We start from the raw sequence: 20,907 nt of genomic DNA on the forward strand, positions 1-20,907 counted from the left end.
CTGTTAATTTTCTGTCGGAGCGATATTTTTGAAGGTATAGCTTAAAAGGCTTATTAACAATGAGGATCCAGCAGCCACTATCAATTATAAACTCGTGTTTAAGGTATACTGTCACCTGTTCCAATTTTGCCACAGTTACCATGGAAAGAGAAAATCTAACCAATCACAGATTTTAAGCGGATGGCCGCTTTTTAAAAACAGCGCCCTCACATGGGCATTTTGAATACCAAGGAATGCATATTTGACAATATATGGGCACATTCAGATTACAGGTGACTGTATACTTTAGGCCTTTTCACGGACAAAATCAAATAATAAATCATAAATAGAACGTTTTAACACAAGTTCACCCGTTCCTACTTCCAGTATATGAAACCCATTCTCATTCTTTTGATTAAGGGAGTGTTAAAAATTTACTTCCAGGGGCGGCTGGAGGATTTTATTTTTCCTGGTGATTTTTTTCCACGCCCCTCCGGTAAATTATGAATAAAATCCATGGTCCGCCCTCTTGTTTCCTGGTTTTTTTTCCATGGCCCCCTACAAATATATATATATATATATATATATATAAATATATATATATATATATATATATATATATATATATATATATATATATATTATATATATATATATTATGTGTGTGTGTGTGTGTGTGTGTGTGTGTGTGTGTGTGTGTGTGTGTGTGTGTGTGTGTCACATTATTGGGGAAGCTTGTAATGAACAAATCAGGCTCTAAATTTCTGAAGAAAACTTGAGTATGAAACATGAATACTTTTTTCGATGATCCATTTTATAGACCTTTTCTTGATTATTTTGACGATAACTTTGTCCCAGATGCTGTTATATCAGTGGTCTATATCAAACACTTTGGTTGTAAACGTTGCCTAGTCGTTTTTGATATTACATTCTAGTAGCAAGTACTCAGAGGAAGAAATAATATACGAATGATATATAAAACAGGGTGTGTTCACTGACTAGACAAGTCTCACTGTTTTCAGAAGTGCTCTGCCATAGGTCGAAATGAATTAAAAACGTGGCAAATGTTTGACTGTGGCAGATACAGACTTTTAAGGTCGAGGACTACCCAATACCAAGAATGAATGCTGTCATTGTATCACCGCTTTATATAGCAAGTGTAATTCCCTTCGGTAAAGTCCTTCCAGCTATATATGCCAAACTGTGAAAGCTCCTTAGATATGCAAATTATAAAAAAGCTGGCCTGAATATGCGAAATGACTTTTGTTATAACCTGGTAAAATCATCAAGGTACATAGCATGTTTTGCCAACTTTGATCAAGTAAATTCAAGTATATGTCCCTAATTAGGAAATTTCATTAAATATGCAAATTAAGAATTAACTGAAATGTTCTCATAAAATATGCAAATTAGGACTTTGCTGAAGTAAGATTGTTAAATGACTTTCAATAATGTTGTATTACTGTATCTTCAATATGTACATAGCAAGTTTCATTAACTTTGGTCAAGTCAATTCAGATATATTTCTGTAATTAGGAAAGTTCATTAAATATGCAAATAAGGAATTGGCTGAAGTAAAACTCTTTAATGACTTTCAATAATGTTATATCATAGTATCTTCAATGTACGTAGCAAGTTTCATCGATTTTGGTCAAGTCAATTCAGTTATGTATCGATATCGCTAATTAGGAAAGTTTATTAAATGTGCAAATTAGAAATTGGCTGAAGAAAAAATGCCTAATGACTTTAAATAATGTTAAATCATTGTATCTTCAATATGCATACCAAGTTTCGTCAATTTTGATCGAGTCAATTTAGATAATATATCCCTAGTTAGAAAGTTCATCAAACATGCAAATTAGCAATTTTCTTTCATGTCACCCCTTATGTCTTTCACGGCTGAAAAATGTGTGAACACGTGAGCGAAAAAAATGGTGACAAACTGCTGAGTCAGCACTTTTGCATTAGTGATTTTTTTTTCAAAGAAAAACATACAATTATGATTCTCTTTAAAATTCAAGCACAGTAACATTGTATTTGTGTTTTATTCTCCAATAAAGCACCTTTCAGTGAATCATTTGTGAAAGTTCTATGAATTTGACAATATTCCTAGTATGTTTTCTGACATGTATGCAATCCTATGCAATTACTAATTTTGCATAGCCCATGAGTAGTCTTCTGCCTTATGCCAAGAACAATCGCTTTTTGCATCAAGCCAGTCATTTTACACTTTCATTCTGGGGTACCTTTTAACAGTGCAATTTGTGTAAATAAACATGACTACAAACTGATACACATGATGCACACAAAGACAAGCACATAATTCAGTTAGAAATTGTCGGAGCACATAATTGGCAAAGTGATATCTATCTTTGAAGTTAAAGATACACAATTTGCAGGTCCCAAGACATTTATGGAAAGTGAGATGTAACAAGCATAAGTGCAGCATACATTTACATCTGATGATGCTGAACAACTTGCAGACTCACGGTGAAAATTGGGGAAACCCAACTAGTTTTTTTTAATCTTTTTTTTCAAATTTGGTTGCCATTAAACAGTGGCTGCCACTGAAAGCAACAATCCAGAGGAATATTTCAGAACTTTGTTGAACAGACACCTTATCCATAACATGGATTTACACAATGTACATGTTATATTTCAATGTTCATAAATGCAGATACCCTAGATACGTCAAAGTTTACAATTTGTCAGCAATACATTTTTTTCAAAGTTGACAGAGCATGTATATTTCACATTTTTTTACAAACTTTAATACAGTCATGATGTACATGTTTTCTGATTGACAGGAAACAAAACATGTTAAGTATTGATGGACATGATTTTCTGGATGCACATACAGAATTATTGGAAAATCAAACCTTTCTATACGTAGGAGCTTGCAAATTTGTAAATTTTTCAGCAGATATTTTTTGACAGCCATGCATAATTTTGTAGATCAGGACTTCTTGGCAAACATTTAATTGATGTAATTTTTCTTAGCCCCCCTAAAAGTTTGTGGTATTTTTGTGTGCCCCCCCTAATTTTTCTAAGGGAAAATGGGTGCCCCCCCCCCGGAAGTAAACTCTGAACATTCCCTAAATGAGTGTAATTTAACGCACGGCATATCCTCTTTAATTTATTTCGAGGTAAAATAAAAATCAGCTGGCCTTAAAAGGATCATTTTTTAGCTTTGCCTTAATCAGGGAAACATAGACGTCGACAAGTTCTTTATAAAACACCAGACGAACAATAGAAAACTGACGATGACAAAACATGCGCGCCTTCGTGATAAGAAGAAGGGAAGCCCTTCAGGCATGTTGACGTTGATGACCCGAAATCAAGCGTGCAAGATTTTGATTCTCTACGTTACTTGAATGAGCTTGAGATTTATTTACAATGGCAGCCTGACAGCTTTCTAGGCCATTGTCTTTCTATCAATAGATCCAGACAATTTCCTGCATGACAAGGTTCTTAAATGAAAGCAATAAGCTTACTATCATGTGATCATGACGTCGTTTGACCCCGTAAACTTGAGGTCATACTTGTGACGGCCAGCTGTGTTCAATAATCTGGTCGAGAGTAAGGAACCTTAGCACATTTACCACTAACTTTGCAACAGGGTGATACATTGATTATTACAGACGGGCTGATAGCAGGTATTGCTGTTCAGATGCCGTGAGCAACGCTTTAACCAAAACGTCGGATCGAGGATAGTGGCCAAGGCCTCTGACATGTGGTAAGTCTCAACGTCCATGCTAGCGTACGACATTTCTTTTCCAATGACGTGACTTATTGACCTATATACGTCAAATGTGTTCTAGTTTTGTCTTAACAGAGTTTGAATATGCGGTGATTACCATTATCCTGTTGTCTATTCTTCCATTTTTGATGTACTTAAACAAAATTGTATTGCAGCGCTGTTGTGGCTTATCGATCGCGCTCAGGTCAAGGGTCGTCGCCAGAGAACGATATCACAGCTGTGTAAGTATATTATATCATCTACGACAACGGTAGAGAGCCAGTTGAAGGAACTGCGTTTCCGAATGGCACCTCTGTCATGAGTGGGAAGGGAGTTTATGAGACGGAATGGCTGTGGATTTTGAACAACAAACTACATGTTACATAATTTTACTTTTGAAAGCTCATAATTTCAATGACTTTTGTACCTCATACCATGACCGAACATCCGGGCATTGTCGTTGGTTGAATGCACCAGCTTTGAATGTGTGTGGTGATCTGATTATGATAGCATGATTTTTGACTGACTCGTGACTGCATGTGCAGTGTTTAAGTACATGTTTACTTTCATATGAGTCCATTTAAAGAAAATTCTTTGTTTGCCGTCCTTGGATTTTTAAAAACCTACCAGCCAGCAAGGGAAAGAACAAACACAGATAACGAACGCAATTGTATTAACATAAGCTCCATTTAATTTTTAGCTCACGTGTGTAAACACGTGGGCTATTGTCATAGCGATGTCTGTCTGTCTGTCCGTGTGTGTGTGTGTGTTAGTGTGTGTGTGTGTGTGTGTGTCTGTCTGTCTGTCTGTTTACACGATAACTCAAAAACGCCTGAACAGATTCAAGTCAGATTTGGTACACAGGTACCATATGCTACTTGCAAGAACTGATTAGATTTTGGTTAGTGTGGCTTGCATATTAATGAAGTTATGCAATATCATTTTTTTTCCGTACAATGGTTTCCCTATGGAGACGGTAATGACAGTGTAGACATATATCAAGAAATACTGCACAAAATTTCATGAAACTTTTCACAGATGACAATCTAAGAACATTATGATGATGCTGTGAGTGTCATGTCAATTACCTTCTCATTTGCATATTTAATGAACTTTTGTTATTAGTGAGATAACTCTGAAATTACTGCACCAAACTTGATGATACTTGCAACAAATATTGATCTGACATATATCTAATTATACTTAGAAGCATTGGGTAGTGTCAAGTTAATAAATAGGTCATTTGCATATTTTATGAAGTTTTGTAATTAGTCATATAACTCCGATATAACTTCACCAAATGTGATGAAATCTGCTGCAGATACTGATCCGACTGATATCTAACTGTAGTGTAAAGCATTCAGTAGTGTGAAATTAATTAAGGGTTCATTTGCATATTTAATGAACTTTGTAATTAGGTATATAACTCTGAAATTACGGCACCAAAGTATTTGAATTTGGGTACAGATATTGTTTTGATAAATATCTAATTGTACTGAGAAGCATTTGGCAGTGTCAAGTTAACAAATAGGTCATTTGCATATTTTATGAAGTTTTGTAATTAGTGATATAACTCCAAAATAACTGCACCAAATGTGATGAAATCTGTTGCAGATACTGATCCGACAGATATCTAATTGTGGTGTAGAGCATTTACTTGTGTGAAGTTATTTAAGGGTTTATTTGCATATTAAATGAACTTTGTAATTAGTGATATTACTCCAAAATTACAGCGTTAAATTTGATGAAACTTGCTACAGATGTTGATCTGATAAATATCCAATTGTACTGAGAAGCATTGAACAATGTCAAGTTAATAATTAGCTCATTTGCATATTTCATGAAGTTTTATAATTAGTCATATAACTTAGAAATAACTGCATCTAATGTGATGAAAACTGCTGCATATACTAATCTGACAGATATCTAACTGTGTTGTAAAGCATTTAGTAGTAAGTGTAAAGTTAATTAAGGGTTCATTTGCATATTTAATAAACCTTGTTATTAGTATATAGCTCTGAAATAACGGCACCAAATTTTGTAAAACGTGCTACAGATATTGATTTGATAAATATTTAATTGTGCTATGAATCATTGAACAGTGTCAAGTTAATGTAGGGTTTATTTGCATATTTAATGAACTTTGTTATTAGTGACATTACTCTAAAATTACTGCATTGAATTAAATAAAACGTGCTACAAATGTTGATCTGATGGATATCTAATTGTCCCATGAAGCATTAAGCAGTGTCATTTTAATTAACAGCTCATTTGCATATTAAATAAAGTTTTGTAATTAGTGATTAAAATCTGAGAGTACTGTGCGATGCTGAAAAAGACCTGCTTTTTTAGTGATAACATATATCTTATTGTTCTGTGAAGCGTACTACTATTAATGAACCTGTTGTAAAACACGTGAGTATATTCAGTTTATATCTGGTTTATTTGGTTTCTTACTATAGGAAAGTAATATTTTTATTTGTAATAGTGGTAACATTGTGTTTGTTTTCTTAAATTTCCCTGGAAACCTACCATCATGCGGACAGCAAACACAGAATCTTATTCGGAGCGCCTGACTACAACGCTCACACAACCTTTAAAATACACATCACACATAATGATGTCAACGGCATAAAATGGCGCCTGATTGACACGATCACGTGATAAACACACAAGAAACGTAAGGTGTTATCAACACACATGTCTGCGCCATACCTACAGTTTCACTTGCCTTTGGAAACACGGTTGCTTTTGAGTGGTAATTAAAGAGGTTCTACGTCGTTAGTATAAACGAATCTGTTGTGCCGTTGGAAGGCGTAAATCATATTAGTCTTTCACGTTTGCAAAGTTCCATTATGACATACATACGGGTACATTCCTAGTCAGCCTAAGCAGTGTGAGTGTGAACGCTACTCAAGCACCGGAGACGGAAAATACAAGGTCGGTATACTTTTCACGTTAATCGAGGCTTTACTAACGTTTCCTTGACGACGCGTCGGCGTCAGACAGTTAATGGCGGCGACCATTTAAGTCTTTCTCAAATCGCATTGTAGGTCAGTGCATTACATAGACTTTGAACACACTGAGTACTGACAGACTTAAGCATATATATACTCATTGTGTTCAAGATCGTGAAACACATTCTAGTGATTTATTTAAAAAGCACGTTATTTCATCCACACAGATTTTTGAGAGAAATGAAAGCAGCCAGAGGAGAACCTCCTGACGGTGGATGGGGATGGGTGGTTGTCCTGGCGTCATTTATCGGATTTGTGATAACTGCGGGAAACGTGCACGCCTTTTCGGTTATGTATGTCGCGTTATTGGATGCATTTGGAGAATCAAAGGCGGTCACAGGTAAGACGAGGATGGAAAATTAGCACCATGGTGCAATCTTCGAACAGACATTCCCTCAATCACCTCTCTACTCTGCTTCTCTCTAACGGTGTGAATATTTTTATGATCACACTTGCCGCCAAACAACCCGACGAAGATAGTTCCAGGACTTGAAATCTGGAATTGACTTGCATATACACAAATTTCAGTATCAACTTAACGTTTCAGAAAGTGGTTGAATTCCATAAAAGAAAAAAATAACACCCCTCCCCCCCCCCCCCCCGCAAAAAAACCCCAACAACATCAATCTACATATCATGTCATGGCGTCGGCTTCCATCGGGAAGAGCGCCCCTAGTGGCGAAAGCTTAAAATCCTTGAATTACCGCATGGTCTTATGGTAACTCGAAACCGACGTATTCTTTTTGACGTTTTGCAACACTGATTAGTGCGCAAGAATAAAATTAAAACAACTTTGTCAGATTGATGTATGAGTAAATATAGCCGACGAATATCGAAACATCATTACATTGTAAATTGTTTTCTTCATTTCCAGCATGGGTCGGTGGTATTTTTTCTTTAGTCCTTACATTGTCCACAAGTTATGGCGTGGCTTTGGCTAAAAGATTTGGACACAGAAAAACCGTAATGGCTGCAGGCATTTTAGCATCGGTAGGAATTCTTACGAGTGGATTCACAACAAGTATATACCAGGTGTACTTCACTTTTGGAATTTTATCAGGTAAGATTCGTCAATGTCTATTCCATGCATTGTACGCTTTAACTATTGGGGATAAGGGACAGCATGTAGAGATTTTCCTGCTCATATTGCCCTGGTTCTAATTATCAACCTGAGAAATGAATGAGTGGATTGTATACCTGATTGTTTAACACTACCCTCCAATTCTGTCCTATTGGTTATTGTACCCTATATTGACCCGATATTTACGGTATAACTTTGTAACAGATGATTAATTAAAATAGTTCTGTAGCTTTTTAGCTCATATTTGGTATGTATATAAATACCAAAAAGAGCTCATATGGTGAGTCGGTGGCGTCTGTATGTATGTATGTATGTATGTATGTATGTATGTATGTATGTATGTATGTATGTATGTATGTATGTATGTATGTATGTATGTATGTATGTATGTATGTATGTATGTATGTATGTATGTATGTATGTATGTGGGTATGTATGTGGGTATGTATGTCCGTCACACGCAAAAGCTCCCATACTGCAAAAGCTACCATCTCAGTATTTGGTGTACAGGTAGATGCAGGGGTTGAGATGTGACGTTGTACAAATGAACACGTCAGTGTCAAAAATGTGCAAATGAGGTAAGAAAAGGGGAAATCTTGCAAATGTGCAGGAGTGGTGGCATGCTAGTGACTGAAACAGGCTACTCCACTGACCTTGAGTCATTTCCTGTCATTGTTTGTGAACTGTTACATATTAACAGACCTGCTCCAACCAGAGGGACGAGCTGTTTCTGCTATGCATGTTGCTAAAGTTGACCTCCAGTACCTAAAATTTCAGACCTTAGTTACTTTTGTCATTCTTGTTTTTCTGGTTTAAATATTTCTTGTCGTTTTTCTGGTTGTACTGTGCAGAAATCATTGTCATAACATCAGCGTAGATTTTTCCTGCACTGAACAGATAGAAACAACATTTATTTTTGATCTTTGGTACCCATACTGGTATGTACCAATTCTGATCAAATGTGAGCCACACCGTATAATTGCGGTATTTTTTCAAAATTCATTGCCTCCGTGACGCTGAACCTTCTACAATAATATCTTTTAAATACAGGAATAGGGATGGGCATCTCATATGTAACCTGTATCGAGATCGTCAGTATATACTTCAAGAAGCGATTCCCTATTGCTATTGGACTGGCCATGGCGGGAACCGGTGCTGGTCAGTTTGTCCTTTCAATAGTGACTCAAATGCTGGTGGATCTGTACGGTTGGAGGGGAATGTTACTTTTTATGTCAGCTGTTACTGCGCATTTGTGCGTGGCAGGGGCTCTTCTAAGACCTTTGGAAAGGACTCGGCCACATGAGACATACAGGTTACCTGACAAGGGCAGGTCAAGATCAGATACAGACGATAATTTCACTAAAAGCAACCAGAGCATGAACGAAAATAATTTAAATTTTGTTATTAACGAGTCTGTAGATACAGCTCGTATGGTTCATGAAAAAGCTTATCTTCGAAAACCGAACAGGACACGTATTGGTCATTATAAGTCGTATTTACAAGCTATATATGACTACACATTGTTCAAGATTCCCGTATTCACACTAATTTGCATTATTGGCATCGGACAAGCTTTTGGAACCACCGCAACTTCGGTACATCTCGTAAGTATAAGCAGATAAACGAGTGCAGTTATTCGGTTATGCGAATTATATTTCTAAAGTTCGCTATTTCCCACTTATCACAAGATGCACGAGGTTGAGACATTGGTATTCCAGTTAGTCACAAATTATTTATAAACTGATGAAATTTTGTTGTATGTTTTGTTACATATGTATTGTTTAAGGCAGTATGTGCCTCGAAAGTGAAATACTTAAACTTCTGCTCAAACTTTCCTCACGCAAATTTTCGACCATTCTCTTAAAAATTAAGAATAAAAAATCAGGGATCACCATGCGAAATTTGATACAAGGGAGACAAATTACCTAGAATTGATTCCTGTTATTTGAAATGTACAATAACTGTCATTCCTATATTAAACTAAGGGGAAAAGTAAAATTATCGTAAAAAAGACTATTTAAACTTTTTCTTACACGAAGATCTTTAAAATGAGCACTCACAAGTGGTAGATCAGAATATAATTGATAACATTTGAAAGACCGAATATCTGTCCCTGAGGTGGGTTCTACCTAAGGTAGATTGAGGTTCTGGGTATTAGTCCAGTCAATCTACGAGATTTTGGCACGTAACCCACCACAAATTGCAACAGAATTTTTTCTTCAGAATGCATTTTAGTTGGGTACCCAGAACAATATATTAAAAGTTTACTCGAATCCACCTTGGGGAAATATGTCTAATTTGCATAAATCAAATATGGCTGCCAGCCATCCAACAAAATAACATAATTGGCCATATATCACATATTAAACATGCTATTTCAGTGATTTCAAAGTCTGACACCAGTTATTTGGCTCAGGGAATCATTTTGGAGGTATAGTGTTTCATATAGGCACTTCATTAATTTGCATAATTCCAATATGGCGGCCAACATTCCTACAAAAGACATTTTCGGTCATATACCACATATTAAACAAGCTCTTTCAGTAATTTTAAAGTTAAAAGTATATTTCTTAGGCATGGACAAACAATTTTCGAGATGCAATGATTTGCATAGGTAATTTGTTAATTTGCATAAATCCAATATGGTGGCCTACATACCTACAAAAGACATTTTCTTTCATATACCACGTATTAACCCTTTGGGCGCCAAGGTCTATTTTTGTCAACTTTAATATGTAACAGGTCTGACCTGAGAGCGAGCGCAGCGTAGGTTATTGATGTAATTGATGTTTCAGGCGATAGCATGCTAATTTCTGTGTTTGATGCATGATGCATATTTGGACATTGAGGTTGAATTGCTGTCAATTGTTTTCTAGAATAACATTTATAGATTATAGCAATTTAACTCGGAAATGCCAAGTTCACAAACGAAAATTATTTAAAACTGGTAAATTACATGATTCCGATCAGTGTATTGTAACAGGGGTGGGAACAGAGGCAGTCTAATGTAAAACACACATGTTGATATTCCCATCCGGTAGCTCTCAAGCACACGATTTTTAATTCTCGTGTGAGTTGACCGTTCGTTCTCGCGATAGTTGGCTTGTTTCAAAATGGCAGCGCCAAGTGATGACCGAACCGGGCTTTCAAAAGTGATCGAAAATAGTCATTTTGAACCAAATTTCACACTTTCTTTGGAATACAGAGATTCTTTTGTCGGAAATACACATTGTCGAGTAGGATTTGTGGTAGATGATATCTTTAATTTCACGCAATCCGTGTAAAAGTATTCAAAATGGCCGCCTCCATGGATTAGTGCTCTCTTTTCAAACTCGTAGGTATATAGAGATTCCATTCTAATTTTCGTGTACACGCGTTAGTCTTAATGCTCGCTTCGCGAGCGGCCTTTGGCCGCTCTCGCTGCGCTCGCTATAAAATGTACCACAGTCATTTTTTCTGCCTTTTGCCCAAATTTTGATAATAAAATGTAGCTGATGAAAAATATATCCATTTGGTCAAAAATTATGAAAAAACGTACAGAAAAGTTCGCAGAAATTGGTAAAATTTTGCATAAAAATTTTTGTATAAAATATTACAGTAGTCAAAGGGTTAAACAAGCCATTTCTGTGATTTCAAAGTAAAAGTATATTTCTTTGGCATGGACAAACAATTTTCGAGATGCAATGATTTGCATACTTAGGTATTTCGTTAATTTGCGTAAATCCAATAGGATGCCAACATACATACAAAAGACATTTTCTGTCATATACCACGTATTAACCCTTGAGCGCCAAAGTCTAGTGTAGTCAACTATATAAAATGTATCACAGTCAATTTTTCTGCCTTTGCCAAAATGTTGAAAAAAATTTGGCTGCTCGAAAATGATATCCATTTGGTCAAAAATTATGAAAAAAACGTACAGAAAAGTTTGCAGAAATTGGTAAATTTTGCATTAAAATTTTGGTGTAAAAAATTACAGCAGTCAAAGGGTTAAACAAGCTATTTCTGTGATTTTAAAGTTAAAAGTATATTTCTTTGGCATGGACAAATGATTTTTAGGTGCAATGATTTGCGTTGGCATTTCGTTAATTTGCATAAATCCAATAGGGCGGCCAATATACCTACAAAGACATTTTCTGTCATATATATATCATTGAATTGAATGATCTATTTCAGCCATTTTGAAGTTTAAATATATTTCTTGAGCATGAAGAAACACCTTTTGCGGTTGAATGTTTTTAAAAGACACTTTGATAATTTTCAGGAAATAAATATGGCAGCCAAATTAATGCCAAAATAGTTTCTTATATAAATAAGGTTCTGGTAGAGTTTTTAGCAATAGCAATGTCAAGAAAAAACTGTTAAGAGGGCACTGCACCAAATGGAGCGTATTCTGCTCAAAATAATTTTTTTGCAAATATTCGTCCAATTTGATTAATTTGTGAACCCAGATTAAAAATTGGTTAGGCTCACATTTTAGCTTGGCAAGCAGTCGTAAGTTGCATGATATAGAAGGGGTAATTCATGCAAAATTTATGCAAATCACCCGATTTTCTGCTTCCTTTTATCTGGATTTCAAGATTTGCAAAGAATATAACTCTAGTCTGGCTAGGTCAAATTTTCTGAAATTTTCACATTGTGTTTTAAATGCTATATAACAAACAACTATTTTGTTTGGCAATAAAATTCTGATGCTAAAAATGTCAGACTCTTAAAAACTTGATCAACACATAAACTCACAAAAAATTGAAAATTGCATGCTTAGGAAAGACTTAAAATTAATTCAAACAACTCATCAGCCCAACAGAATCTAACTTTTACACGATACAATCATGTACATCTGGAAAATGACACTTGGAAAAATGACTCAAGATGTACTTGTTTGTATTGTGTAATAGTTTGATTATGTTTTTTGATTAATTGTAAGTCTTTGCTAAAGCATGCAGTTTTCAGATTGTTTTGAGTCTGTGTCCATAAAGTTTTCTTTTGAATCTGACATTGTTTTCAATAGTGCTAAGTTTCAATTTGTGTGTATTATGGCATTTTTTTGTTTTGGTCAAATAATTTTTTTCTGTTTTTAGCTTTGTTGTGTTTATTGTATTTCTGCTGTTATGTGTAATGACTTCTTGCCTCTCATCTAGGGGATCTTATAAAGATGCACCCATCCACAAGAAGGAGGGTCAGTCTAAATTAAAAACTAAAGATTTTGAACACGTCTTTTTTTAACAGTAAACATAACAGATTACATGTTTGACACTGTACAGTGTTAAACACCCATACAAATTGCGAAAATGCCGTACACAGATAAATCAATGTTACATTCAGAAAGAGAATATATTATTTAGAAGACTAACAATCATTACCAGTCGTCATATATAGAAAAATTAGAATTTTAAAAATACCTTAATCATACGGTGTCGCTCAAATTTGATCAGAATTGGTACATACCAAAAATCAACAATAAGTGATGTTTCTATCTGTTCATCGTGGGAAAATTCTACGTTGATGTTATGACAATGATTTCTGCACAACCAGAAAAACAACAAGAAATATTTAAACCAGAAAAACAAGAATGACAAAGTAAATAACGTCTGAACTTTAGGTACTGGAGGTCAACTTTAGCAACATGCATAGCAGAGAATGTTTCAACCATGGATGTACAAAAATAGACATCCATGGTTTGAGCAGGTCTGTTAATATGTCACAGCTTATAAACAATCACAGGAAAGGAATAATAAGCTGTTTCAGTTACTGCCAAATAGGTACCCTGCATACAAATAGGTTAAAGGTCAAAAACCTCTTGCTCAGATGTGTGCGCTGTTTCAGTTATTGCCACCACTCCTGCACATTTGCAGGATTTCCCCTTTTCTGACCTCATTTGCATATTTTTGACACTGAAACAACGTCACATCTCAACCCCTGCATCTACCTGTACACCAAATACTGAGATGGTAGCTTTGGCGGTATGGGAGCCTTTGCGTGTGACGGACATACATCCGCACATACATACCTACATACAGACATACAGACATACAGACGCCATAGACTCACCATATAAGCTCTTTTTGGTATTTATATCAATACCAAATATGAGCTAAAAATGAATGTCGAAGGACTTAACAGTTTCTTCTTGATAGTTTCCTAGTGCTAAACACTATACCAAACCCTTATTTATATTAGAAGCTATTAAGCCATGGGGCATTAATATGGCAGCCATATTTAATTTATGCAAATTATCAAAGGTTCTTTGTAAAAATTGAACCACTAAAAGTATTTCTTCATACCCAAGAAAAATATTAAAAGTCAAAAATCACTGAAATAGCTTGTTTAATGCGTGGTATATGACCGACAATGTCCTTTGTAGGAATCTTGGCCACCATATTGGATTTATGCAAATTAACAAATTACCTATGCAAATCATTGCATCTCGAAAATCATTTGTCCATGCCAAAGAAATATACTTTTAACTTTAAAATCACTGAAATAGCTTGTTTAATACGTGGTATATGACCGAAAATGTCTTTTGTAGGAATGTTGGCCGCCATATTGGAATTATGCAAATTAATGAAGTGCCTATATGAAACATTATACCTCTAAAATGATTCTCTGAGCCTAATAACTAGTGTCAGACTTTGAAATCACTGAAATAGCTTGTTTAATATATGATATATGGCCAATTATGTTATTTTGTCGGATGGTTGGCCGCCATATTTGATTTATGCAAATTAGTCATATTTCCCCAAGGTGGATTCGAGTAAACTTTTGATATGTTGATCTGGGTACCTCTTTGAAATGCATTCTGAAGAAAAAAATTCTGTTGCAATTTGTGGTGGGTCTAACCCTATTTTGACTGGACTGTATAGATATAATGGACCCTCAAACTTTTCCAATTCTTTTCTGATCTACCTCTTGTGGGGTTCATATTAAAGCTCTGGGTGTAAGGAAAGTTTTTTCCGTCTCAGTTTTTCAAAAATCGAAAATTTTATTTTTCTCCATAGAGTTAACACAGGGATGGAGGCCACTTTGAAATTTCAAATATCGGTAAATCTCGGGTAATTTGCTTCTCCAGTACCAAAATTTGCACGGTGATCCTGACTTTTATTCTTGATTTTGAACTTTAAAGATCCCGATGAAATTTTGATCAAAAGTTTAAGTCTTTCACTTTCGATACGCATACTTCCTCAAGTGTCTCTTGTTATTTTTTCTGAGGCCTAGAACTCTCAAGGCACGGTGGTATGTATTTTGATTGGAGACGATACTATGTTGAAAAAAATGTTATGGAAGAGTTCGTGAAGTATATTGTGACACGGAACTTTATCAATTATCCGCATATAACATATCTGACAATATTGCGGTTTCCTCCAGGTAAGACGCGCCCGTGATTTTGGTATATCGGACAACATAGGCGCATATATACCAGCCGTCATGGGATTGGCACAGTTAGTAGGACGACCGTCGTTCGGCGCTCTGGGCTATGTAAGGTCCCTTAATCCGTGCATAACGTATGGTATTGCAATGTTCGTCTGTGGCACTTCCCTAATCGTCAGTACATACTTGAGAACCTTCATTGGTAAGTACTTTAGGATCAATTCCCTCCATAAGTCCAATACTTGTTTCAAATACAGTCTCGCTAACATAATTTGTTGCCATGGTATGTTGAACTACAATACTTCAAGTTCAACGTGTAGTCCGTAATTCAAACGCACATTGTATTATCTGAATAAAGAATGAATGCTCATCTTACAAAAATATGCTGCACTCAATGTCACCATATGGTACATCAAAACAGTTATGGTTTTTGATGATTCCCTTTGTTCCAAATGCAGCTCAAATAACCATACTCTCCATGTACGGTGTATGTGGTGGAGGATACATCGTGTACAAATCAGTTGTACTGAAGCACTTCCTTGGAAACGAGAGGATAGGTCAAGGAATGTCAATTCTACTACATGTTCAAGGAATAGCTTCACTCTTCATTGGGCCACTGGGAGGTAAACCTTACAACATCTGTAACTTTAAATGCTACATTCATACTTTTGTTAAATAAAATATGATCAACAATATATGTGTTGCCGTTCACATGTCTTCAGGAAATAGGGTAGGTCAACCCGAAAACCCTTTTTGATTTTTTCATGCATTGGGGCGTGACCGATCAAAGCTTTAAGGGTTTAAGCATGGTAGGTTGGATTTCCGGAAACGCTCATGTCGTTTATATGACCCAAAACATTTTGCCGTTCTTCTCGCTAAAGTCTGTTGAACGGCAGAATATTAGCCTTGCGATGTGCGATATTGCTGTTGACAAATAAATGCCACTCCTGACTGAATTCAATTGTCCACAATAACATTGGAAATTGCATAACAGATTATCCAAGAGTCACCGATATTTGAAATTCAAAATGGCCACCATCCCTGTGTTAACTCTATAGAGAAAAACTAAATTTTCGATTTTCGAAAACCTACGAAGGTGCAAAATTTTCTGACACAAAGGGCAGTTCAAATGAACACCCACAAGAGGTAGATCGGAAAAGAATTGGAACAGTTCGAGAGTCAGAATATTGTTCCCCAAGGTGCATTCTACCTAAAGAGACACTTCTAAATAACATAGTTCAACTTCAAAATTACCGGATGGTATCTTTTCTTATTTACACACATACATTCTCTTCTCCCCATAGGATGGATGCGCGATTCTTCAGGTGTTTACCATGGATTTTATTGGCTGTCGGGAGTATGGCTTTTGTTTGCATCCCTGTTAGCTTTTCTACTTCCAATAATTGATCGAATCAGCAAACGAGGATGTCGTGGAGGAAACCCTGAAGAGCAAGACGAGGTGACTTCATCTGAAAGTGACAAGTTCATCACAGAATACATAACAACTGTATAGTAAACTAATGGGTTGCATAGGCTTGGCAAAGTATGGTTTGAATCACCATTCTAATTGGTCTGTGTCCATGTCTACTGACCTTGCGAGAGAAGGATAGTGCAATCGAATATGATGTTACAGTTGATGTGTGCAACCGTGAGACACAGTAAAAAGCTTGATGTTTTAGCGCTTACTGACACTTCACAAAGTTATTCAAGCACTTACTGACACTTCACAAAGTTATTCAAGACTTACAAGCAACGCATCATGTTTCCGCAAGCAGCTATGCAAATGTGAAATGATTAAAAAGCGCACACTTGTTGAGTTTTAGCAGGATATTGAAAACTGGCTCAATGCCAACAAGAGAAATGAATATAATTACGATATAAACATAGGGGAAAGTGTTCATACACCATGTCATGATATATGAAGCCAAGACTTGATACTTGTAAAAGAATAAAATCATGTTATTTAATGACAAAAATTGACGATGATGCTGCTATTAAAGACTGTACACAGAAGACTCAGTTTCAATATCTGGTTAGACATTCATGTTTTCCTTTCCAATCATTCCATGCATGCTATTATTTCAGTGATTTTGTCCCCTTCTTGTTTGTTGTTATCAACGTGTGCCGGAAGTACAATCCGTGGCCAATATTGCAATCTTCTAGGGAAATGAATGCATAATATTTACATGTAGCACAATAAATCTGTATTTTTATTTGATTGATTGACAGGTTGAATATTTGATTGTTTTATTGTCAAGATTGTGGATTATCAGCATTGAGGGACTAGTCCACCTGTGGAATTGGTTGAAATTAAAAAACTGTAATGTCAAACCTTTATTTGATTTTTAACTGTATCGTGGAGTTGCTGAAATTACAAGGGGGTTTAATCTCTGTTTCATAGTCTATAAATGCCAAGTTAGATGAATGTGGCACACAATGATAATCCCGTTTTCATGTTAAGCATAATGAAGCCAGTAATGACACATCGATTCTCCCTCCCTCCCTCTGTCTGTCTCTATGTCAGTCTGTCTCTGTCTTTCTGCCTGTCACACACACACAACACATACATACACACACACGTGAGTGACAGGATTTTTATCCCGCTAATCATGAAGTATGTTTCTCTAGAAAGGTGCGTGAGGCGGCTTCTATAGGTCAGGTCAGAAAGCCAAAAGGTCCTGCACTCGAAACAAGGTTCTGTAAAAAGCTGTAACTCAGTGGCTTCGTCGTGCCAGACATGTAAGGAAAGCATCTGTAAGATTTACGCGAAACCAAGTATTAAGCAAATCTACCGATGGTGTTTGGTACTACTTTAAATTCTCGGTAACGAAATATTTTGAACTCTACCAAAATTTGGACTTACCGAAAGAGTATACTTGCTGAAGAAGTTTTGTAAGTTCACTTTATGCCGATGTCTTGGTCGTTGCTACGTTCAAGCCTTAGGCCACACTTGTGGACTACGTAGTACGATGTTATTTGAATACTATGTGTTGTCCAACTATTTCAAAAATGAATTTTATAAGAATAAAATATAGATATAGGAGGTTGCAGATTTTTGAAATAACAAGACGGTTGACTTGTTACCGTACAACAGCACATAAACAGAGCATACGTAGCAGAGGTTTTAAAGTTTGATTGATAATACTTTGAAAGAATTATGGAATTACGCCCCCTGAATGGCAATTACAAGTGGTGCTTTTTCGACGAGAATATTTGATGTACCATAGCGACGACATGATAGTAGACATTTTTCGATAACTTTGAGTCGTGAAAATTTGCTGTAGTGATAAGTGCCCGTAAATTGTATCGTGCTGTGAGAAATGTCTGTTGCTTTTACAAACTTGCCGGCAGCTGCTGGCATCTACACGGTCTACCCGGGTTAGCCATTCTATTTTATATGCAAATTTTGACCCCGTTGCCTACTTGTTAAAGGTCACCGGAGGAACTTTTCAAATATAACCTCACATCGACACGACTAGAGATAACAGTAACATCAATAAACTCAACAGCTAGAAATTTTGTCGTTTAAAATAAACCCTTCAACCTGCTTGATTCAGTACTTTGACGATTTTAACTTAAATTATTTACAATCAACCTTTGACCTATATTACAATATTTGTGTATCGAATTCCTCCAGCGCCAACAAAGTTAATGAATTTAAAACCAATCTGCTGTCGAGGCTCGCATGCTTTACATTAAAATAGTATTTTTTTCACGAAATTTTGCTCAAAGTGCAGATCGAATGTATTTTACCGAGACAATTTAAAAATTACAATTCTATTTATGATATTATATTTATTATTAGTTAGGGTACAGCATCAATATAAATTTGTGAGTATACTTGGCACGAAAACGGCACTCAGATTGTCGCATAAGTTCAAAAAGCGAAATTCGTTCGTTTACGGGGAGGGGTTTGACCCCATTCAATTAGTGAACTTCACTTCCCCATTTTTATTTTGTGAACACAAGTTCTTTGTGGGTAAAAATAAACAAAAACAAATTTTATAGTAGCTGTTTCCATCTCGTTCGTGTCCAAAACACATTAACATTGTATTCTTAACCTTTCATTCATCAAAATATTAAGATAAAAAGTATCAATTTTTAAATGTGCCATAAGCGTCTGGCCATTTCACTCTTACTCTGTTGACGTAACGGCACTTTATACCGCAGTCTTCTCGAGATACACAATACAGCAGGAAAAATGACTCTATTTGGTAAACAAGTTGCTGGCCTAAAGCAATTCTTCGATAATGACTACGAAAAGTTTGTGGAAGCCGACATGTTTTTACGTCAGGGCGACTTGTCAACAACAGAAAATAAGCACAGAGATACACAGGAAGATTGGAAAAGGGTATAAAAGTTTGTCACTGGAGAGTTGAAACAATGTGTGAATGACTATGGCGAGAAGAAAAGAAACAAGAAGAAAAGGAAAGTCATAAAATGCAAAAAAGAGGAAGTAAGATAAAGTTACACTTCTATGTGGTAAAACGCCCCTTTAGTACTAAACTTTGATCGATTATTTGACATTGTAATGTAGCAAGAGAGATAAATGTTTTTCGTAGGTATAGCAAAGTGCTACATTGTACTCCTAGGCAGACATCAACATTTCACACTTTTGAACTTTCGTTTCTTTGGAGGGAGTTTTGATCTAAACGAAGGAATTTATGAAGGAACTTATGCGACATTCTAAAACGGTCCCTAAGTCAACAGAGTTGCAGGGAGTCAAGACTTATATTTCGACAAGCTGTTGTCTATGTTATTGAAGATGAGGCCAAAAAATAAATTGTGCGGAATTTTTTTCCAAAATATTTTATTGTTAAATATGCATTTTTAGGGGCTCAGAGCGGTCAAACACTGGCCACAACATTTCCAGAAAAATTTATCATATATATAAAAGGAAAAAAACATCAAAAGACACCTCGTTCAGGCAAAAATCAAATACCAAGTAACGAATGCGTGATTTTACGGGTTCTTTCTTTCTTTTTTTTTAATTCCGTGTTAACGTAGCTCTAAAAGTTTTAGGGTCGGCAGGTAAAAAATAGGGCTGGTTGGGTTATCGGAACAACACAGCTTTTTTTGTTCGGCCTAATAATCAAAAGATAATAGTCGAATATTAGAAAACCACCAACGGGTATGTGCCGACCAAATGGGTCACTCTTTCACGAAAAAATATCTTAAACATGGGGCGATTTTTCATCCGAAAACCCTATAACAAAGCAAATGTCCCACGCTTTAGGAACACCTTCATATTTAATGGAATAATGGTGGAAATTCTTAAAATCCCTAACAATGGCTCATATTTTTGGAATGTATATCGGTAGATATTTTCAACTCGGTTGGCACCCACCCCTATATGAAAATATCAAGAGTACACCCCCTCCCCCGAGCATGTAAACTGGTTGGTCAAAGATGCTTTTTGGAAACAAACAGTAGTCAACACTTTCAAGCTTCACGGCAGCTGTGACAAAAATAACCGTCTACAAGTCAGACGACGGCGTCGTATTCAATACAACAATATATATCTAGCAACGAGACTTCTTTTCGTTAGCGAACGAAGATCATAAAATAAATAATTCCAGCAAATAAAAGCACACCTTTGATTGTTTCAAGCTCTGTATGCAAAGAATGGCCTGGGGGTATATTATGCTCACGAACAAAACGAATCTGACCTGACGGGTAGCGTACTATTGATAACAAACGGTGTCTGGTTTCTAAGTGTGAAT

At 36.0% G+C, this 20,907-nt stretch overlaps 1 protein-coding gene across 1 annotated transcript; it reads left to right on the forward strand.

The window, feature by feature from the left end:
- The first annotated feature begins 3,391 nt into the window (after nucleotides 1-3,391).
- Nucleotides 3,392-17,410, forward strand: LOC139115943 (monocarboxylate transporter 12-B-like). Its single transcript, XM_070678397.1, has 7 exons — nucleotides 3,392-3,715; nucleotides 6,903-7,075; nucleotides 7,610-7,795; nucleotides 8,867-9,420; nucleotides 15,182-15,386; nucleotides 15,643-15,807; nucleotides 16,489-17,410. Exons 2-7 carry the CDS (start codon nucleotides 6,916-6,918, stop codon nucleotides 16,695-16,697), a joined length of 1,479 nt encoding a protein of 492 aa, XP_070534498.1. The 5' UTR covers nucleotides 3,392-3,715; nucleotides 6,903-6,915; the 3' UTR covers nucleotides 16,698-17,410.
- The last annotated feature ends 3,497 nt before the right edge of the window (nucleotides 17,411-20,907 follow it).

This window comes from Ptychodera flava, chromosome 17 (assembly GCF_041260155.1).
Source record: "Ptychodera flava strain L36383 chromosome 17, AS_Pfla_20210202, whole genome shotgun sequence".
Classification (NCBI taxonomy): Eukaryota; Metazoa; Hemichordata; class Enteropneusta; family Ptychoderidae; genus Ptychodera; species Ptychodera flava.

Bases quoted from the DNA above. Each gene is read 5' to 3' on its own strand.
- LOC139115943 (XM_070678397.1), top strand. From the start codon at position 6,916: ATGAAAGCAGCCAGAGGAGAACCTCCTGACGGTGGATGGGGATGGGTG. The intron at 7,076-7,609 runs GTAAGACGAGGA...CTTCATTTCCAG, and splicing joins AGAATCAAAGGCGGTCACAG to CATGGGTCGGTGGTATTTTT. The intron at 15,808-16,488 runs GTAAACCTTACA...TTCTCCCCATAG, and splicing joins CTTCATTGGGCCACTGGGAG to GATGGATGCGCGATTCTTCA.